Source organism: Protopterus annectens, chromosome 1.part1 (genome assembly GCF_019279795.1).
Source record: "Protopterus annectens isolate FY-2018-M chromosome 1.part1, PAN1.0, whole genome shotgun sequence".
Taxonomy (NCBI): Eukaryota; Metazoa; Chordata; order Ceratodontiformes; family Protopteridae; genus Protopterus; species Protopterus annectens.
In genome coordinates this window covers 1,570,680,779-1,570,704,725 of record NC_056726.1, presented here as the reverse complement: position 1 = coordinate 1,570,704,725, position 23,947 = coordinate 1,570,680,779, and the positions used below count along the sequence as shown (strand labels likewise).

At 37.4% G+C, this 23,947-nt stretch overlaps 1 protein-coding gene across 1 annotated transcript in view; it reads right to left on the bottom strand.

The window, feature by feature from the left end:
* Nucleotides 1–5,061: 5,061 nt before the first annotated feature.
* LOC122811468 (fatty acid-binding protein, liver) overlaps nucleotides 5,062–23,947 on the bottom strand; it is a 35,105-nt gene continuing 16,219 nt past the window's right edge. The window contains exons 2-4 of the mRNA XM_044083327.1: nucleotides 22,597–22,769; nucleotides 15,856–15,945; nucleotides 5,062–5,174 (exon numbers count right to left, since the gene is read on the bottom strand). Coding sequence (XP_043939262.1) covers nucleotides 5,124–5,174; nucleotides 15,856–15,945; nucleotides 22,597–22,769 — 314 coding nt within the window. The 3' untranslated portion in view covers nucleotides 5,062–5,123. The remainder of the gene's footprint in view (nucleotides 5,175–15,855; nucleotides 15,946–22,596; nucleotides 22,770–23,947) is intronic.

Genomic DNA, 23,947 nt, shown 5'->3' with positions numbered 1-23,947 from the left:
TCTATATTTCCAAAATGTTTGAGAAGCACAGTCAGAAACAAGGAGATTCAGGCAATTTTTTTTTTTTTTTTTAAAGGGAAAAAGGAGAAACAGAAGGCCTTATCAAATGTTCTCTCTGTATTAGATAGAATGAGCTAATGACACTAGACTGGGAGGAGTGTCCCAGATCAGATTTACAGTAGGGGCGGGCAACTGCAAAGCCACCAAGTATAACAGCAAGACACCAACAGGATGGGAGGGTGGAGACAATACTAAAGCTGTTATCCTACAGACAGGAAGCACTACAGAAAGCCACAAAAATGAAAGTTTTTAAACAGATAAAGGAGCAATGAGACTCTACAGAATGCTTTTTTAACTGCAAACAAATCAGTTACCCGAGATTAGTAAATAGCAATAAAAATACACTCAAAAACTGTGCAGCAGGCAATAAAAAGTGCTATATATAAATTGCTAGAAGTATAAATAATCGAAAAAAAACAGGATACTTATATATCTCAGCCAACAGTTGTAGTCAGTACCTCTCCTCAGAGTGTATAGACAGAAACCCTCTCAAAGTTAGGGCTTAAATACCAGGAAATAAACAGCCTTTGCAAGGCTCAAATCCAGGACCCTGCACACCATAGCCAAAGTGATTTACCTCTAAACCATGTCAGATATATTTCTGTCTGGTCTGATGAATGGTGGTGTATAATGGCTGGAAATGGCAACAGTCAGTGTTTTTATTATTAATATATCTGCATGGAATGGAACATTATAATCCTAATGTTTGCAGCTTTCCTACAAGCAGATATTCATACTTATTGCAAGTAAATTATCTGAATGCTTGGGAGGGTGGTGGGGGTGCAATGTTATGATGGATGTAGTAGGTTTTGAGGTCTCAAGTGCACCTGTATAAATGAGTTTTTTTATAGCTGGAAGAAATCTAGAGCTCCATTGTAGAGATGAAGCAGTACTCCATAAAATCTACTACTGCAATAGTAGAGATGGGTAGCCATTACAAGGCCGCACCAGCAAATGGAAGCCTGAGGGTAGCCATTACATGGCTACACTGACAAATGAAAGTCTAAGGGTAGCTATTACAAGGCCACACTGACAAATGGAAGTCTGATAGTAGCCATTACAAGGCCACACTGACAAATGGAAGTCTGATGGTAGCCATTACATGAACACACTGACAAATGGAAGTTTCACAAACTCACTAACAAATGGAAGTCTCATGGTAGCCATTACAAGGTCACACTGACAAATGGAAGGCTGATCGTAGGCATTACCTGAACACACTGACAAATGGAAGGCTGATGGCAGCCATTACACAAACACACTGACAAATGGAAGTCTGATGGCAGCCATTACATGAACACACTGACAAATGGAAGTCTGATGGCAGCCATTACACGAACACACTGACAAATGGAAGTCTGATTGTAGCTATTACACAAATACACTGACAAATGGAAGTCTGATAGCAGCCATTACACAAACACACTGACAAATGGAAGTCTGATGGCAGCCATTACATGACCACACTGACAAATGGAAGTCTGATGGCAGCCATTACATGAACACACTGACAAACGGAACTCTTAACGGTAATAAAGTTAAAGTAGTGCAGGTAGACAGCCATTCCATGGCCACACTAACAAATATAAGTCTGAATGCAGTACAGTAGTAGAGATGGATCACCATTAAATGGCTAAACTGACAAATGTAAGTCTGAGGGTAGCCATTACATGGCCACATTGACAAATGGAAGTCTAAAGATAGTACAGTAGTACGGATAGCTAGCCATTACAAGGCCACACTGATGAATGGGAGTCTAAAGGTAGTACAGTGGAAGAGGTAGGTAGCCATTATGTGGCCACTCCAACAAATATTCTGAGTGTGGTACAATAATAGATACGGGTGGCCATTACATGGCCACAACAATGTATAGGAGTCTAAAGACATAATACCCTAAGAGAAAGAATAATAGTACAAAAATAAAGATCTCTGGAACTGACAACTGTTCCAAAGTTACTGATAGCAAAGGCTGAGCTGAATACTTCAGTAATCTCAACTACTTTATGGTGTTTTGCTAATGCATTGTTTTTATTAGCTAATTTTAGAATTTAGTTAGTTAATAATATGAACCATATTTTCTAAGGACCACATTGTTTTTATTTGTGTTTCCTGTGTGTATATTAAATATGATGCATAGATTACTTCCTGTCACCATTTAAAACCACATATATTTAAAACACTGAATCTGAATTAAACATTTTGCCAAAGTAAATAGACCTATACCTAGATTCTCTTGCCATGAAATATCCAAACAAATTTGACCCCCCTATTCCTTAACAGAACTAATGGTACATCAAATACTTTGTTAGAGGAACTAAACCTTCATCAGCAGATAAATAACACATGTTGGTGTGATAAAGGCTTCGCTCAAATGATCCCTAATCTCTAGAACAAGCTTCCACTACATGTCAAGCAGAGTAGCACCCCTGCCACCTTCAAGGTAAGCCTAGATAATTGGATGGGAAGCCTCATATTCCCTCCTGGTCTATCTTGCTTTGACCTCTTTGAGGTTAGAGGTAGATTTTGAAAAGGGTTTTTTGGTTAGGCTTGAAATAGTCAGCACACTGATTGCCTAGTACTTACAGTACCTATGAACCTGTGAACCTATATCTATCTCCCCTCTCTCTCTTGATATAAATATATATATATATAGTATACCTAGATAGATCAAAACATAGATATGTATAGCTATATAGCTGTAGAAATATCTAGCTTCATGTATATTTTTTCGCAGAGAGGAATGTTCTGACTTTTTTACCTTCTGTAATAGATTTGGACTACTTCCCCTTTTTTCTCTGCTTCTTTATTCTAAGTCTCTGTTCCTTAATAAATAATTCATACATAAAGTTATTTCATTTGGAAAATCCAGGGTTTCAAACACCTATCCTATACAGATAGGGTAAAAGCCCCATCCCTCTACTCAGTCTCGTACAGACTGCTCAGAGGTGACCTGTGTCTGACATACAAGACCGTCTCAGACTCAGCCTTGATGGAGTTGCTGCATATCCGTAAGTCAAACTACACTTGTGTAACCCACATGCAAGGTCTCAACCTGGTCTGTGACATTAATAGAACTTGTTGGCAGAATAGATTTGTGTCCCACTGACTCCATGATCTGTGGAATAGACTTCCTCTCCAAGTCAAGTAGAGTACGTCACTAGCCCTCTTTAAGAGGAACTTGGACGACTAGATGGGAAACAGAAAATATACCCCTGGGATCCCACCTGTGTCCCTGCTGGACAGGGAAAACAGGTGCTGACTTTGTGAGAATATGGGTGAAATTCTTGGCTAGGCTTATAAGGGCCTCCGGGCCAATAGCCTAGTATTGCCTAGGAACCTATGAACATTTTCTCTTACTGAGTTTCCCTTTAACTTTCTTACAGGCATGTGCTTTAGTTTTACCTGCTGACCTCACAAAGGGAATCCCTGGTTAGTCCTGAATGCCCTTTTTATTTAACCAGCAGTTCAAGCTTTATGCTAAATAAGGTACGGGCATTTTCTGGTCCCACCTGGGCAAGTCTGTCAAGAGATGTACATGTACTGTCCTGTTTAAATTTACTACTGAAACAGTATTCCATGTTTTTAAAATAAGGCAGCATATATTCAAAGCTTGCTTAACCCATGTCTCAGCCGAGGACAGTTTAATAGCACATCTTCCTTACCCAGGGAAACAGGCTGCATTTACTCAAGAGCCTGCAAGGAGACTCAATCTCATTAGCTTGTTTAATCTGAAGCTCACCTTGTACATTTGTTTCTGATCTCCAAAGTGAGCACTTGTAGCTTTAACCATTAGGTGGGATTAATATTAGTAAGTATTTATGGAATGGGGTACAGGTAGGTGCTAACGTTAATGATATTAGAGTCTCTAGTGGGTAGTTTTACAATTTGTTCCAGTGAATTGGTATTAACAAAGTCCAAGAAATGTTCAGCATATCCATTTTTACAGATACAAGTGAGTTGTCTGCTGCATTACATATGAACATGCTAAAATGGCTTTTCTGAGTCATGATCTCTGTTTTGGCCCATTGATGATGATTATTTTATCAGATTAAAGTATATTTACTACTAACATTCATTTTATGCCACCCCATCAGTAACTGCTCTACTGTGACACCTTGAGGCACACTTTCAGACTTCACTCCATATTTACAAGGGTCTGAGCCAAATTAATCAAAAACCTTACTAAGATCTATGCATGCAATGGTTTACTATCACATACTCGAATCTACTCCGTTTGAGTGTTAAGATGTCCGAATCACATGTTCGGAAATCTCAACACCGAACACAACAAAATGTTGAAGACAGCATTTTAATAAAGTCGGAATTTCGAAAATGTCAACTTTACTGAAATGCTGCTCTTCCGCTCAACATTAACAAACACTTTTGCAGGGGGGCAAGCCCCACTGCATCCCCATGTGGGGGGGTGCTCCCCCCCACCCCCCTACTTATATATACAAACTTCGATATCGCACTACAGTGTTAAACCTTACAACAGCGAATGCTCGCTATTGTAAGATTTGATATTGTGGCATTCATAATTTTAGTTCAGCCAAAGGTAGTTTCTCAGAAATGTGCGATCAACAAAGTGATTGTAAGCCACATGCAATATCTACAGCTCAGATGAATTCTTGTTTGCTGTCGCCAAGTCAAAGAAACTATTTATGCATGTTTACCACTAGCTTCCCGCTGAAAACCCTTTCTGCGTTAGCAATAATATTTTATCTAGTTGAAATCATTGCTCATTTTTTGCACATAATGAAGCCACAATTTCCCAACAAATGAAATCAGCATGACCAAACTATTCTTCCTCCTTTTATTCTCTTTTAAACCAATTTCAGCTCTTTAAAAGAGAGTTCATATATCTTTCCATTCTGCAGAACTTGAACTGAAGCATCTGTTTTAGTAGGGCTTGGCAGTAATGCTGTTACTATCCTGTTAAGTGGCAAAAGCGGGGTATAATCCTTAAAATAAAATTAAAAAGAATCTCCAGGAACACAGTAATTAATTTTCAACAACTTTATTGTACAAAGTTAATAAGAATAATGAATGTCATTTCTAATGAATTAAACTTTCCGGCTCCTTCTGACCAAAGTGGCTGACCCAGCTGTTAGCGTCTGAAAGAAAAAGAAACATTCATTAGTATTTATGTTGGTAATCTTTCTGTCTTCATATAATAAAGCTTTGCCTCCATTTTCTTTATTAGTTACACAATGAATGCCTGTGTGGCACTTCATTGAAAAGAAATTCATTGGCTTTTGGGATTTTTTTTTGTCAAACTTTTCAGGCACCAGTGAGACTTCAATCATTAAGGAAGTATAACTGATCCTGAAATGGGGATATGACCCCCTCCAACATGAGAAGATTGCTAGATTTACCCTGCCTCCATTCAGAAGTTACTTCAGTATTTTAACAATTTAATAAAATGTCTTAGTGAACTGCCATTCTGCCAGACAGTGCTTTCCTGAACTGTAATATTCTCTTTATTTATCCTTGTGAGCTAATGGTCTGTCCATTTAGCACAGAGGACTACGGCTATGAATGACTAATGGGCTTCATTCTGGAGTTCCTGGTTTGATTCTATTACTAATTACTATTCATTTGACTATTACATCAGCCTGGGCATAATACTTTCCTAGACAGTGCTCCAAGGTCACTCCTGAAAAAGTCACTTGTGTCTAGTAGATTTACTGGGTCTATATTAGAAGACCGAAGAAACATTCTTGCGTCTTGGTCGAACTGAAAAGGCTGAAAACAGAAAATATCGAAGTGGCTGTTAAACAAATTCTTTTCCTGGGAAAGAATTTGCTTGGCCTCTTCGGTACTTTGCTATTTTCGGCACTGTAGTGCAGTCTTGGAGTTGGTATATTTAAGTAGGGGGGGGCGAAGGCCCCCACTTAATGCAATATTTGTAACTGATTTTTATTTTTTTTATTTTTTTTTTTGTTGGAACAGCGATTTATTTCCCTTGGAAAGAAATCGCTTTTGTGACACTTCGACATTGTAAGCTTTTGCTTACATGGGATCGATTAAACACCGTTCACTTTTTTAAGTATTCGGTGATTTAATATAGACCCGATTTACTCACTTAACAAATTAATACAATAACGAGATCTTCCCATTTTCAGAGATACAAATTATGGTTGTCAGCATTATTGAATAGAAATTCAGTGCCCTTTCTTGCAACAAAGAAACAATAAAATCAAGTGCAGTTTGTGATTATTGTAACATGTATCTCAATATTTTATATCAAAGAACTCTTATAATTACTGTGGAATAAACTGACAGCATGCTTCAAAGGTTATACAATAATATGTTAGATTAACTAACTTCACCATCTCTGAGATTGAATTCTACTGGTTCCACTTGTGCATCTGGTAGAACTGGGTAAAACAAAACCACCGAGTAATACCTAATGTTTTGCCTCCTGAAAATATGCAATTATACCTAATACACATTATGTTATAAAAGCAAAAAGTGAAGGTATGAAAGTACAAGTACTGCCAACATGGTGATAAATGACAAAGGATAACTTGTAACACATCTGATCTTGGATCATACTCAAACCTGAATGCCAGGAGAGGAGACACAGACAGATGATGTAATGGATATTCTGAGTATTGTCCTTCTAATAAATCTGGTGTGTATGGACATTGCTTCACAGCAGTACTTGGAGACCATGTGGAAGGCACTTTATTTTGTACCTAATCATGAAGCACATTGCACTCTAGACAGCTGCAAAAGTAATAACACTATCAGCAGAAAATGAGTGCAAGGCAGGAGTGCACTAAATGGGACACACAGGGGCATATCCCCCCAATGAAAGTGTGTGTTCCCCCTGAGTTGCCCAGTCTCTGGAGTATTAAAAAGTCTTTCACCCAGCTGAGTGCACACAAACATGGCTGACTCTGAGTGCACGCTAGTGAGTTTGTTTTCACAAATGCATTCTTATGTCATAGGAGGGTGCAGTGCAGGTTTTTTGAAAAGACTCCAAGATGATGTATTTGCATTTTTAAGAAGAGCAGTCAGAAGTACTGTGAAATGGATTTTATTGCATTAAACAACAGTGAGGAAGTAAGTGTGAGATGTGTTTAGGAAAGCAGGTGTGTGTCTGTGTGTGTAATTCCTCAGATAACTTCTGGTTAAGTGAATTGCTTGGAGATAGAAATAATCAAACCCTGTACCCCTGAGGTAGCTCATTAAGAGCTCAAAGTCTTAATTCTCCACAGCAACTACCAGACCTCCCTTAACTTTTTCTTCTGTTTTGTTTGGTACATCAGGCATTAGAGTTTCATAGTTCTCTATGCAAAACCAGTTGTAATTCTATTAACATTTTAAGTAAATTAGAGTTGTCTGACAATTAAGGCAATGAGCTGTTAACAGATTGCTTCCTGTAGTCAAAAGTACAAGGTTTGAAACCTCCCACCTCCATTTGCCTGCAGTCTGTCTGTGAGAAGGTCACTCAGACACAACTGAAAAGAGACAATTTCTCCAGTGGGTTTACCTGGTTAACTGACAGATAAAAAAACAGTATTGCCCAGTTTTTGCCTGCCCAATTATTTTTTGCTTAGTCCAGAATTCTTGAGCAAAGAAATTGAAAATTAATTTGGTGTTCTCCTTGTAAAATTATGTCTTTGTATCAAATTGTTGTGGATTACAGACACTAAATAATGTCAGACGTGAGATTCAGACTTTCTGTCCTTCAGAAAATGTTTGTTCATAGGTTCATAGGTTCATAGGTTGGTACTAGGCTATCGGCCCTAAGGCCTATACAAGTCTAGCCATAACAATTCCCTGGAAATTTTTTCCCACAATATTTACTTCTCTGGGCCCCTGTCTAGCAAGGTGACTGACATGATCCCCGGGGTGAATTTCCTATCTCCCATCCAATCATCAAGGTTCCTTTTGAAGAGGTCCAATGAGGTGCTCTGCTTGACATGTATGGGCAGTCTATTCCAGAGTATGGGGAGTCTCTGGGTCAGGAACCTATCCCTCCAGCATGTTTTGTTCATTGTGATGATAAGGTTTAGATCCATGGAGCGTGTGGCTCTGTGGGATTGAGCTTTCTTTAAGTGGAGCATATCCAACAGCTCAGGGTTTGACATGGCCTTGTATGTTAAGCAGAGATCGCCTCTGAGAAGACGATATGTCACAGAGTATAGCTGGAGGTTTTTTAGATGGTCAGCATATGGCATCTGCTTTAGGCTTGTGATTCTTTCAGTGAGGTATTTCTGTGGCCTTTCCAGCTGTTGCAGATGTCTTGTGAGGTACATACCAAATGGGGCATTATACTCTATATTGGGTCTAATGAGGGATGAGTACAGTGGGACAATGACCTCCTTTTTTCTGGATGAAAAGCCCTTAGTGATGAGGTGTGCCACGTAGAAGGATTTCCTGACTGTTGTGGCGATGTGGTTATCGAAAGTGAGACCACTGTCCACTTGTGTCCCTAAGTCTCTCATCACACTTTCGATGTTTAGTGTCCTGCCACCTATGTGGTAGTTCATGGGTACATGTTTTTTTCCAAAGGGGATAACTATACATTTCTTGGCATTAAGCTTGAGCCCATGGCTCTGGCACCAGTCATCTGTTTCTGTAAGGCCCTTTTGTAGAATATCCACATCATTTGGGGATTCAATAATGGCTCCCATTTTGCAGTCATCTGCAAACTTTGTTAGCCAGAGTCCCTTAGTGTTGGCCTGTACTTCAGAGAATTAGATGCCAAACAAGAGTGGTCCCAGGACTGAACCCTGAGGTACTCCACTTGTCACTTGTCTGGAGCTGGATTTGGAATCATCTACTTTTACAGTCTGGGTTCTGTCAGTAAGCCAGTTGGCAACCCATCGAGTGACGTAGGGATTTATGCCCAGCTTAGTAAGTTTATCTATGATTCCAGAGTGGGGGATGGTGTCGAAGGCCTTGGTGAGGTCCAGATAGGCTGTGTGGACCTCTTTACCCTTGTCCACAGCTCTGGAGACCAATTCGAAGAAGTCAATCAGATTCAGGAGACAAGCTCGGCCCTTCACAAACCCAAACTGGGTGGGGTCCAGTGTCTGGAGGTTGCCAATGTCTTTGTTTATAAGTTCCATGATAATGCGTTCCATGCCCTTGCAGATCAGGCTTGTCAGACTGATGGGACAGTAGTTCCCAGGATCCAAGGTGGATCCTCCCTTGTGGAGCGGGATAACTGTTGCTGTACGCCACTCAGTGGGCACGAAGCCTCAGGTGAGGCTATGATTAAACATGACACTTAGGTGGGGTGCCAGTTCATTTTGTAGTTCATGTAGTACACAGCCTGGGATGTCATCTGGTCCCATGGATGCTGTATTCTTAGCTTTGGAGAGTGCTGTTTCTACCTGTGTGGCTGTGATTATCGGAATTTGGCAATCTTTTGGTATTGAGATGGGCCCTTTAGGGGGTGAGAGGTGAGTGAAGTTGGCACTAAATCGATCTGCCAGGATATTGGCAATATCTTTGGGATCAGTATATTTAATGCCATTCTGTTGTATTAATACAACCGTCTAAATATATAAGATAGCCATTTAAAATCTGCTCCTGATGTTTGCATCTTTGTCTCTGATTCTTGTGCTAAGAGGTTGAGAGAGCATGGAGGTTACAATGGGATGCACTGTATGCTTCCCACAATAGTGAGATGAAATACACTTCTTGATTATTATTTATGCATTTCTTCATTTGTTTTATCATAAGCAATAAACACAATCATACAAGGGGCTGTAACTGATAGGTACATCTCTGTGTGTCTGCCCAGCATCCCAGAGTAGTGATGGTGTAAAAGAAGGAAGGGATCGATTGTAGTAAACAGGGTCTTCATCATATGAGCTAAGTTCTTTGGGTACACTTATTGGCTTCCTTGTTTTGTTGACTGTTTACATTGTGCTTATTTGTATGTCAATCAACTGCATAGCAGGAAGTCTATGAATTTAATGTTGAAACATTAACTATGAATGGATTTTTAATTTAACTTGCTTTTTGTAGGCATAGGCGTGCAGAATGCAATTATGCTTGGCTACAAAAGTTTGGTATTTAGTGCAGATGAGTTAAGACTATGAGCTGTTAATGAGATGCTTCCTGTAGTGCAGCCTTTGATTCCTTTGCCTTTTTCTAGTGTGAGTCTGACCAAGTTATGTACATTTTTTAATAAAACTTTTAAATTAAATTCAAGTCACTGTAATCACTTTAAAAGTAAAGAAGACAATAGTAGGCATGCTGACAGGTTTCAACAACATTTTATGGTAAATAGGTAGAGACAGACAAGTAATGGGACATTATTATGGTTGGGGGGAATCTGGTCCATTTTACTTCCTAGGTACCCATTTGATCATGATTCAACTCTGCTTTTAATGTTCAGAAACTGTGCATAGCTATTTTGTCTCATAGGTAAAGGGTCAACACCGGAGTGCTGTCTGGTTAAGTGACTTACTGTAAGACACACAGTAGGCAAATGGAGGTAGAAAGAATCAAACCCTTTACACTTGACTACAGGAAAAGGCTCACTAAGAGTTTAGAGCCTTAATCCTCTGCACTAACTGCCAGACCTTCACTCATGTCTTTTTTTCTGATAGATCACTGGGGATTAAAACTCACTAAGGTTTATAGTCAGCCAGTAATGCCAGGGGATATAGTTTCAAAGTTTCTGATGTTCAGAGATATTCAGAATTTATTTATGCAAAATCTGTTGTTCTGTTCACTTTTTTAAGTGAATTGGAGTAGCCTGACTCATACCTGTCTCTGATTTGACAGGACATCACTGATTTTGCCTTGTAGTTATGCACTATCCCTTGTCATCTTCTTTTTTTCTGATAAATCATGACGATTACTGCCAGTTAATAATAATAATAATGCTAGTTATTAGTTTCATAGTTTCTATTTTTTAAACAAAAAACATTCTTATTGAATTATCACTTATAACATTGGCAATCATACATTTATATAAATGAAAATAAACCATATTGATATATTGCCAGCTAAAAACATTATACATCACATATAATCTTCTATACTGTCATTGTTAATTGAACATTACATAGTCCATTCAATTTCTGCTTTCTATTAAACATAGCCCATTCAATTTCTATCTTCTATGAAACCTCTTTCCTCCTCCAAAACATTATTCTGCATGTATTGTTCCCACAATTCCCATTTTTGTCTTTGCAATTTGTGTCTACCTTTTTCTGAAGATCTAAATTCCAGTTCTTTTATCTCTGTTAATATATTCAGAATTTCTAATATGATTAGTTTAGACTTTGATTTCCATTTCTAGTAATTGCTTTTTTGGCAGCCACCAGAATTAAACTCAGTAAAGGACTTATTATGTCTAGGTGATTCAGATCCTGCATCTGAGCTCACAAATTTTTCCTTGGTTTCAACAATTTGCTCACCCAGTATTTCTGATAGTATAGTCTGCAGGAAATTTTTAAAGTTTGCCAACTTATTACACTCCCAGAAATATGTTTCTAATTACCCCTTTCTTCCCCATCACACCTCCAACATTTGCAATGTACCCGAGGAAATTTTTTTGGAGTCTGCTTGGGGTATAAAAATACCTATGCAAACATAACCAAGCAAAAATCCTAAATCTTCAAGGCTTTGTTGCATATTTGGGAGCTATACATATATATTCCTTTTGTTTCTTTGTGAATTGCTTATCTAGTCTATCTTCCCAATCCTTTCTAACCTCCTCTGATTGATTTCTATAGTTATTGTGCCATATTTATATGTCTTACTAATGATCTGTTTCTTTAATAGCAATTTATGTTCTAGATTCAACTAAAAGCTCTATCTGTGCAGGTATTTCACTTAGGATTCCTCATATTTCTTTCTGTTTGCCTATACTCTGATATCAGTCCTTGATAGGGAAGGCAATCTCTAGCCTGCAGTATAAATGCATTCTTGGCCTCTTCCCATTCTATTACGTTTCCATCTCTAATTACTTGCTCCCAGTACCTTGGTTCATTTGCCAGTTGTCTCCAGTAAATTCCAGCCCCTCTTGCCTATTCTCTGTCCCCCTAATTGCAGTCATCCCTATCAACAAAATCTCTGTTCTCATTTCTGGTATTGGCTTAGTTCTTAGAGAACTTTCTGCTACTTTATGAATATAATATTCTGTATGGCTACTGTTATTCTCCTTAAGGATCTGCATCCAAAATTCCAGTCTCTCCTTATTTATTGAGCTTCCCCCATTTCATCTTTCCACTTTGAATTACATGTTTTTGCCTGTGCTATGTATAGGAGCCTTAACTGAGTAGCTGTGAAATATCATTTCAAATTAGGTAATCCCAAATCACCTTGTTCTATTGGAAGGATCAACTTATCCCACTTAACTCTTGCCCCCTTCCCCTCCCAAATAAAGTCCTTCAACTCTTTGTATTATTTGATATCTACAGCTTTTCCTGTGGTTGATAAAAATATGCCTGACCTGTGTATAAAACTGAAGGGACTAAAAACATTTTCACTGCTTGTATCTTGATATTCATAGCTACAGTTTATAGTTTTTACTGTTCAGAAAATGCAAGTGCAGTCAACACTTAGTGTTCTGTTAACATTTTAAGTGACTCAGAGTTATCTATAACAGGATTTGAATCCTTTTACCTCCTTTTGCCTACTTTATGACTTTGAGCAAGTAACTTAACCAGACAGGGCTTCTGGGCTGCCCCTGATAAGGGACACTTTGCCCATTGCTTTACCTGTTTAACAAATACATAAAATAATATTTAAAATTGTCCCCCTTTTCTCCTACTATTTTTGGCTTTTTTCCAGAATTATTGATCAAAGAAAATGAAAAGTATTTTGGCGTGTTCTTTGTAAACTTTATGGTTTCTGGTAAATTGTTGAGATTACAGTCACTAAATAATGACAAAATATGTTTTTATGATTTGCAAAATGCTTAATAATGTGAAATAATTATTAATGCATTTTCTATTATATAACAGGAAATGTTTAAATGTCCTTAGTTCTCTCTGTCCTTGAGTTTCTTTATTCTTATTAAATGAGAGGGAGCAGAGGGCGGAGTTGGGTCATTATTCATGAATTTATTCATTCACTTGATCTCAAGCAAGCATCCAGGATGTACATTCATACAAGTGGCTGTAATTGATGTGTGTGTGTGTGTGTGTGTGTGTGTGTGTGTGTGTGTGTGTGTGTGTGTGTGTGTGTGTGTGTTTCTGAATGCAGATATGCTTGTGTGTCAAAGATTAAAGTATTAGCAATTTAGTGGGTAGAATGAAGTAACAACTGAGATGAGGAGAAAGGCTAAAGTTGTTTGTCACTGAGAATTTGTAACTAGAGATGCTAAGACAGAATATGAGAATAATTTGCTTATTTATTTATTTTGAGTTGGGGAGTCCAGGACATTTTCAACTTACTCTCAAATATATAATGTTTGATGAGCTGGGCGTCGGGTAAAACATAATATATTACAACTGCTGGATAGCGTTTTTGTCTACTAAATAGTGTGTAAGGAAAAATTTACATTGTAGCCAAAAAACTGTTGTAGCAAGGAAAGAGAGACTGGGGGTACAAAAGATTTTTTTATAATTATAAAGTCCACCATTTAACCATAGTGCAAGCTTCATTCTGAAGTTTTAATAAATGTGTCACATTTTAACCATCTCTTCCACATTGTGCAAAATACTGTATGTAGTATTTGGCATTTTGTCGATGGAACGTTGACTATGGCTGTAGTATCTTTAATTCTTTAGTTTGCTGATGTTATGGATGGGATGGCATGGTATGGTATGTTATGGTATGGTATGGTACGGTACAGTATGGTACGGTATGGTATTCATGATGTTGCAAGTCTGCTCTTAACTGTATTGCTTTATTGCTTGATGCTGACTGTAGTTGACTGTGTTTTTTTTGGGGGGGGGGGTTGCTTGGCTTGCCTATCTGGGGTGTTGGACTTTGCAACTTGAGTTGTTTCTTGTGAGAGTCTGTAATGGTTAAAGAACTGGGTATGTGGTAAAACCTGTATAAAGTAACATTTTAACCATCCTGTGAGCTCTCTCCTTAGTTGTTCATAAATATTTTGCATTTTGCCCTTTTGTTCCTCCTTATGAGATTGACCTAAGAAACTTGGGCAAAACAGCTTTCGCTGATGGTACAGTTTTCTTATTTCTCTACTGTTGTATGACCTGAAAGTAGATATATTTAAGATTAGGAATTGTTCTGGCATCCCCCCATATGAGAGATACAGGCAGGGCTTACCCTCATGCAGTTATAACTTTCTTATGAAGTTTGACAAAAATTGTTTTGCCCCACCCCTTTTTTTTTATTGTTCAGCACTCGATTAAAGACCTCTCGGTCAATTGACATGTACCCTTTGGTAAAAGTACTGAATATGTTTTTTTATTAAATGTATTATATATCTGCCTTGTATGTTACTAAGTAGTTAAATACGTGTGAAACTTTTACAATGAACTGTTCTTTCTAGCCATCATTCAAAAATGGGTTATGCCCAGCATGACCTTCTCAGTTAACAAATGTATTTAGTCAAATGGTGAGTTGTAGAAATGGGTTGTTTTGTTCATTTTATCATAAAGGCAAGCTTTGCTAGAGACTGCGTAACATGTTGTGTAACTTGATTATTCAGAGCTGCCATAGGAGAGGTAACCGAAGTGATAGCGTTAATAAGTGAGCATCAGTAATATGGTTTCACTGCAGTTGGGATATAGCTGTAAACAGCACATCTCTCAACTGTTGGCCATTGATGATCATGGCACTGGCCTTTAAAATCATAGCAGATGGTCAGAAAGTAGAACACTGTCTTATTTTTCAGAAGAGAAAATCTTCAGATGTTGGAATCAATATACTTAATGGATAAATAATCTTTATATAGTTTGGTTCTTACACACACACACTCACACACACACACACACACACACACACACACACATATATATATATATATATATATATATATATATATATATATATATATACACACACACACACACACACACACACACACACACAAAATCCATCTATCTGTCTATCTATATATCCTTAAAGAAGTCAAACTTAGTGAAGCCAATCAGTAAGTCTCTGAGAGGCAATGTTACATCGTTACATCTAGGGGGGAAATTATAATGATATGCATAAAACGGTGATTCAAAGCAGTGATAAACAGTCTGTTTATAGACAGAAAATGCATATGAAAAAGTTAAGAACTGCAAAGAGCAGAGTAAACTGATATTTTTCAAACATCCTAAAACATGGCTGCTTCTTTAAATTATCTTTCCTTTTTTGTAAGATCTGATCTTAGCTTTTAACTTAGAGTAGTAAATTTTATTATGTAATGTACTTAGTATATAGTGGGCCTCTGCTGAAAATGGACATGTATCCAGCCAGACTAGCCCGGTCAACAAATGTAAAATAAAGTAAAATAAAAAAATAAATTCTTAAATCACTCTGTGATGTCACATATGAATAATAACAGTGCCTTAGGAAAGGAGAATAGGGTGCTGGTTATCAATGGAATTAGCACAAAGTCACATTCATATCATTTGATTTTTCATCTATGTGAAGTGATTGTGTTTGATAAATACTTTTTCTGTTGATCTATATTTTCTGTCTTTAAATTCATAGTAAGCCAAACGGTCTTTTGATCTGGCCCAATTCAAATATTTACCCACCCTCACTTTTCAGCATTATTTAAAAATATGACAGAGATTTTAGCTGCTTGTCTGCGAGTCTACAAGCTGAAGTTCCTGACAAAGACTCACTGTGACTGAATTTTAAGTGTTCTAGTCCCTTTAAATAAGATAGGTAAATATCACCTACCTCGACCATTTCTGTTCCTTGAACTTCCTGAATGTGGGTGAACTTTTCTGTCTTGCACACAAGCTTTCCATCTTCCATGTTAACGGTACACTGCAAGTAAAAAAATCAAAAAGGAAGAAAAATTAAAGTAGTTTCAGCAGGTAGTGACATTGTGACATCCATGCAGTGTTATATAGGAACCGTTTTTAAACTTATTTTTTGCTTCATTACAGATTGTACCGCTTTGGTGACGACAAGAATGGAAAGGTAAAAGAGGGCAGAGTCTGGAGACACTTAGAATTTGACATATGTTTTTTTTTCAGTTTCTTTTTATTATGCGGTATTTTCCATTCACACCAAAGCCATCCAGACATGGATTTGTAATTTCAGTCAGTAGCTTTTTATGTGAACTCAGTGTAACAGCTATAGCTCGTGACTTATGTACATGATTCCTTTCTGTTATTGTATAAAGTAATACTTTAATCTTGCTTAGAAATACACATACTGTAACATTATTTCACAACCTGAGCTAGGTAAAAAGAAAAATAGGGTTACAAATAGAAATCTTGTGCAGAACCTTATTTTTATGTTTTTGGTTACCTTTGAAAAAAACAAGGCTCAGGCATTAGGTCTGCCTCGTCTGACTTCCTATGATCTTGTGACTGAAGAACAAGTTATAAAATGCAAATATCAGAGCAATGAAACTGAAAGGACAAATTAATGAGCGCCTAAAGTCTCAAAATAAAGAAAATACCAGGTTAAGAGCTTACTGAAACCATATTAGGACACACACACACACACACACACACACACACACACACACACACACACACACACACACACACACACACACACACACACCAGCAAAAAGAAAAAAAAACTAATGTTTGTGATTCAGGCAAGTTATTTCATTTGTGATTGGGGCAAGTCATTTTGTATCATACAACATTATGTAGTTATTCTAACACAGAGATTTAAAGAAGGAGTATAATTCTAAGTGAAATGCTTGCCCTTTTTCTGAAAATGCTCCACATTTGTATTGAAATAATTATACTATTGCACTCTGTCATAGCACACAACATCCAGAAGTGCAATCGCAGCTCTAAATTTATTGTACCACATTTTAGCACCACTGCCCAGCAGCACCACACTTAATACCGTATTTGTGTAGTCTGCTTTAAATACAATAATCTTTTAATAAAGCAACTGCATCAAATTGGAATTTGATAAATTATTTGACAAGGTAGTGTGTTCCCAAAGCATCAGCTTTGCTATTTACATGTATATGTAACGCTTTTTAATATACTTCAGGTTTCAAAGCATCAGCTTTGCTATTTACATGTATATGTAACGCTTTTTAATATACTTCAGGTTTCATTACCACATGATGTTAGAAATTTACCACCTAATGGCATAGTTTCCTTTTAATGTGTATACTCAATCATATTGTTCTCTTTTACTCTCATCACAGACTTTTGCTCAGAGTTTGTCTTTTTTTTTGTATGATGGGGAGGAACGCTTATATAGAGTACCAATTCAATGGTTCTTAAAAACACTTGGCTGCACACTGAAGGGAAGCAGTTTTGTAATTCCACCAACACAGAGGGTAACATCACATGATCCATCTATCTTTGTAAATTTACAGATTAGACAGAAAGCATATACAGATTTTTTTTTTTATAAAAAAATTATATTTAAAATAAAAATGAGAGTTTATGAATTGTTCAATGCAGATCACATGATTCAAATACTTGCTGAGACAATTAATCTGAATTAATCCTACCTGAATATTTGCAGCAAAAAGAGGTACTGTGAGTTTTCAGTCCCAGAAACAAAGGCTTTGTGAATATCAAGCCGGTGGTACAATGGGAGGTCTCTTATCTTTGGTGTTGGAAGACTAGAAGGCCATGGACTGTATTGCCACTCCAAGTGGCTGGATTGCTAACACTGGAGTGCAGCATTATGAGGGTGCTGCACTCCTGAGTCTGCTGCCCTTCAGGTGAGATATTAAACAGAGGTTCCATCTACCTGAGTTAGTGCAAGCTCAGGTAGATGTAAAAGATCCCACAAAGCTTTTGAAAAGACTATGGGAAGTTCCCTGATGTCCTGGCCAAAGTTCAGGTCTATATCTAGCTGTCTGTCTGCCTATCTGTCTGTATAGCTAGACAAATATATATGCTAAGACAAAATGCAGTTTCCGGGATACTAACAGCCCAGTTGTATTTCCTTAGCAATATAACTGCTCGAGTGTCAAACAATCAGGACATACTTTTGCAAAGAAAAACAAAAGCACCATAAACTAAAATAAAGCTGACACACACAAACGCACAGACAAATTAAAATAATCTCTATTGAGGGATGTAAGTCCCTGTGTTCCCCACAACCCCTCACTTACATATTCTAACTCCAAGACTGCAAAAGCTCAGGGAAGTGTAAAATTGATTTTAAAGTGCATATTTCAGTTTTACATGTTTTCTGATTAGCAGTGATCTTGGATGGATGAATGTTACAAAGAGTCGATTGAACACAGGATATCAGGGAAAACTGTGTCAAGGAAAAGAACTTGAAGAAAACTACATGCAGAAAATGCAGGCAAAACTGAATCATTGCTGAAGGTAAAGCCACATAGCTGTGCACATGTAGTATGCGTTGTATGAGTGTGTACATGTAGTATGCATTGTATGAGTGTGTACATGTTGTATGAGTGTGTACATGTAGTATGCATTGTATGATTGTGTACATGTTGTATGCATTGTATGAGTGTGTACATGTTGTATGAGTGTGTACATGTAGTATGCATTGTATGATTGTGTACATGTTGTATGCATTGTATGAGTGTGTACATGTTGTATGAGTGTGTACATGTAGTATGCATTGTATGATTGTGTACATGTTGTATGCGTTGTATGACTGAAGCACCAGCTGGACTGCTTATTTGTACTTTTGTGAGTATTCCTGATAAACTCTATAAATGCATTAAACAAAAATAAATTGTTTTAAACTCAGAATTCTCAGCATCATCCTGATACTCCTTAGAGCTTTCTCCACTCAGTCCGTATAGGAGCTAAACACCATGAGACAACTCCTTGATGTACTCCTTGAGGAAAGGACTTTCCATTTTGCAGAATGTGGTCTTTTTTGTCCATCAATGTATTTATCATCTATCTTGAGAGAGTGACTTTTTGAAGATAGGATGAGGACTGTTGCATCACCATTAGGCTGTGTGTGGGTCCAGAAATGGTGTGGGCAGGATAAGGTCTATGTCATTTTTTGATTTTCTCTCAATGACCATGCACATCACACACATCATGGGATCATCTGTCTTATTGATTATGCTTTCTAGTCTTCATTGTGATTTACTGAGAGAGGAACTGTTACTCCCCCTCACTGAAGGACAGCCATCTAAGCCACTGAATTTTACCTTCCCCGATCAGTCCTAGAACTTCTGAGGGTCCTGATCAAATCCTGGACACTGACATTTCAGTCAGGGCTACAACCACTATTCCAACAGACTGGCTTTAAAATATATTTTTTAATCTATCTATTTGCTGTCTGTATAGGTGGACTAGTCCACTGGATCTATTTTATCTATGAGCTGGCCCAGAGGCCTTTATTTATTACATATATACAGGCAAATAAATGTAATAATGGGACAAATGATGGCACACATGAATGAGATGATAGCGGCAAGTGCATCTGAGAAGTACATTAATGTACATACTTGCTTAAACCTTCCAAGAAACATAACTAATGAATTCAACACAAAACTCATTAATCAATGTACCCAAACAGTTCTGGAAAGAGGTAAACAGACCCACAGTTAGAAACAAAACATCATTTCATAAAACACCATGTAATGGTCTCTATCAGACTTCTTACTGGAATTCAGCAACCTACCCAAAGCCCATATGACCACAACAAGCATATCCCCAACTCCAGAACCTCTCCCATACATTCTCCAATTTCACTTCAAGCATATTAAAATAAGAGGCATAGTTTCAATTCTCAGAAACCTAAAAGCAGACAGTCCTCCAGGATCAGATGCCATCTGCCTCTGGTTCATCTGCTGCTGTACGGATTACATCAGTACATCCTTCCAGCATATAGTCAGTATTTGCCTAACACAAAACACCATGCCAGACATATGTAAACTTGCTTTAATAAACCTAATTCCATCAAATGTTCACACTGCCATGCAATCTGTATTCTTCCCACAAAGGCAAAAAAAATCCTAGAAAAAATATTTACATTCAGTTAACAAAATACATATCAGACTATAACTTCTTGTCTAATAAATAACATGGGTTTTGCTCTGGCTGGAGCAACTCGACAACCCTATGGACCCTAACTGATGATATCCTATTAGGGATGGACAAAGGACAACTCACAGGTGCCATGTTTATCGACCTGGCAAAGGTGTTTAATCATGTAGATTCGAATTTACTTCTATACTACCTACTTGATTTAGGTGTTAGCCCAGAGCACGACTTTGGTTCCAAAGTCATCCCTCTAAACAACATTTCTGTGTTACATTTTTTCTTCTTTCTCTCTCTCTCTCTCCCCCCAGTGGCCAGTCTGAAGCAAAGTGTTCCACAAGGGTCTGTTCTTGTCCCACTCCTTTTTTCTATATATATATATATATATATATATATATATGTATATCGACAAACTTCTTCTGGATCTTTCTCACCTCCTGCTCTTACACCTTGCTAATAACATGGTAGTATATACTCCTCAAATAAATCCCAAAAAGCTTTATAAAAAACAATATCAACTGGGTTTTAAACAAAAGATTCACTGTATCAGTAACAATAAACTTATACTCAATTCCTCCAAAACAAAAAAAATGCTCTTCAGGACAAAACAAAAACTAAGCAAAGCTACGTCCACACTGCAAATCACTGACCACAACAATTTAACTATTGTAAATGCTAACTCATTTAAATACCTGTGATTCTGGCTAGATCCTTCTTTTAGCTTTTCCATACACGTAGAAATATCCCCCTTCATCTCAAAACCCTCCAGAGTTGCAATAGGAAAATGCATTTTACTATCTGAACTAGAATATGGCCTTTCATTAATAGCATATGCCTGAAAATGAATGCAGTCTCTCATTGAAATTCTACCAATAAAACATCCAACTTCATTACACACTCACCAAAAGAAGAAAAGTATTTCAATACCCTACAAAAATCAAAACGTCTACCTGCCAAAGGGCATACTTCATTCTCAGATCACAACTGTTCGAAACTACTACAAAACCAAACTTCTAGACTAATCCGGACTAATATGAAACTCTCTAATCTACAGTTTTAGAAATCTTCACATTCTGCACCCTTATTACAGGCCCCTCAAGCTAAATTCCTAAACACAAATCTCTATTTTTCTATTCTAGGTTCCAGAATCGTGGAATGCATACCAGTCTCATTTAAAGACACATCCTCTTATCCAAAATTCCATTTTCAACTAGAAATGCACCTCCTGAAAATGGTAAAATGCCAGTATTAAATTTCAACTCGCATAACACATTCAGGCCATAAACTCCTAGTTACTGACACATTCCTTAGTCCCTCTCCTTTACACTCCCCATACTTAAAACTCTTGTCATACTAAGGAACTGCTAAAGTAATTCAAACTCAGGTCTGTATTGCAAGTAGTCTCAGTCATCTATATAACTCTCTTCATAGACTAGTACTAGTAAATGTCCTTGTGAGCCATTTTAAGCTTAGCTAATTATGCCATGTGAAAATCAAACACTGCACCTTGTGTCTCTAAAGTAAATACCTTAATCATTATGCCAACCTCCAACCCCTGACCTCTTGCAGCATATCTCTGCAAGTGACAAGCTTTAATTGTCTCCTAGGCTGAAACTAAAACTGGTAATTTGTGATCAATGTTCTACCCTGGCTAACAAATTTAAATAAATAAAACTAAATAAGTAAACAAACAAACAAACAAATAAGCATACAGACAATTATGCATATTAACATCATGCACACTTATGTGCACCCATATGTATTTACACTGTCATTCCTCAAGCAAAGAGATAAGGAATTTGAGTCTGATAGACACCTAATATATACCTATGAACATTTATAATTTGTTGTTGACCTTTTCTGATACTGTCATAGTTTATTTTTTTAGTTGCTAGATAGCATTTTCCCTTCCTTGTTTAGATTTGTGGCTTTTTACAAATTTGCTCAAGCTGTTCAAAGTAGCACATAACAGTTGTATAACAGTCAGATGTTCAGCTAATACACTAAGCCAACTCTTCCCAACACACACACACACACACACACACACACACACACACACACACACACACACACACACACACACACACACACACACACACACACACACACAAAGAAGTCTGTAATAAAGCAAGTTATTTGCTTTGTTTTCAGTCAGTCTGATTTTCTAGAAACTAGTCTTCATAAACTTGACTGCGGTGGTGGTGCTGCGGTAGCGTTGTCACCTCACAGTTAGACGTTGTCTGTTCGATTCTCAGTTAGAGCATTTTCTGTGTGGTGACATGCGTGAATGGGCGTTCCTTCGTTGAAGGTTGTGCGTTAGGCCTGGCAAGCCAGCACGTAAAAATCTACTGCCAATCATTAGCGGACCGGAGTTCTGCTGTGGCGACCCCTAACCGGGAAAAGCCGAAAGACACAAGACAAGTCTTCATAAACTTGACACTGAGCTCATCCTTTGTGTTGGGTGTTGGCAGCAACACGTCTTGAAAACCATTACACATTTTCTTACCTTAAGTTTAGTTCCATTCATAGTGGTTATTTCAGTTTCTTTTCCAATAGTGAAACTGTTTGTTGTGGAATGTTTTGGAGTTTTGGATGTGACTGTAAAATTATTTCCACTTTGCTGGATCTCAATGGTCGGTTTGACTTCTTTGGCAACTGGAATAATGTCATCTGCCAGACCTGTAGTAAAGGCCGTGAAAATGAGATCATTATTTTATTCTTAAAAGGCAAAATCTTAAAAGGCAAAAACACAAGTGATATGGATAATTTTTAAATTTGCTGTACTCTAAAAAGAAGACTGCTTCCACCAAATGGCTTGGTGATGATTTGTCAGTTAATACATTTCACTATGCATTGCTACATGTACTTTTTGGTAAAGCCCTTTTTATTATAAAACAGATATAGAGCCATAATAGACATGATCAAAACAAGACAAAGTTTAAAAGCAAAGTAGAAATGTCATCATTTTATAGCCTAACAACAAATGATATGCAACAAAAACAAATATCTGTGTCTTGGTCAGCAAGATCAATATTAAGAAAGGAGAATTTACAAAATAGCACAATAATACATTTGCAGTTTTATCTATTATATACAAATCAAACAACTTTTATTCCAGTTGTTTCTAACACTCAGCTATATACATTTGGAATGTAAGAGCACTGGAAGATGGCGGTTTTGTATACACCAAATAACATCCTTCTCTGTTGTACTAGACTTGTTAATTCTCTGTGCTCATTCCTAACCATTGAACAACATGAAAAATAGTATCTAAACTTTTTGTTTTGGGGATCCATTCTTAAAATTATTTTAACAGTTCTTAATACCACCTGAGAATAATTTCAGCATTGGTGACCCCACCAAAAAATGCCAGTTTTCAATAGAGCTATGTAACCACAGACTAATTCCCTTAAACCAAGGTGATTAATGGAATGTTGGCACCGACTAGGGGTTCAAGACTGAATAAGCATGTATGCTGAATACTGGATGAACATTTATTAATTTATGCTGCTCAAAGGTGAAGACATGCATTGTGGGTGATGAAGAACAGCTGTATGCTACCTGGCAGAAACAGCCTTATTTCATCTAATGGCATCCATGAAAGTAGATCATATTATTAATGCGGGCATGTGGGCTCAGAAATCCCCATGAGACGTGGGTAGGAATTGCATCCTCTGGCACATGTTTTAAGACTGAAGGTGCTAGTTGAGTACATGCCACTCAACCTCATAGTGCAAGAATTCAAGACAAAGTTAAAATAATGGGTGAAGAGGGACAACAGCCCAAAATCATGGACAGATTTTAAATGTTGCTCTTATAAATGTAAAAGGTTGATAGAATAACAAGTTTTGCATCAG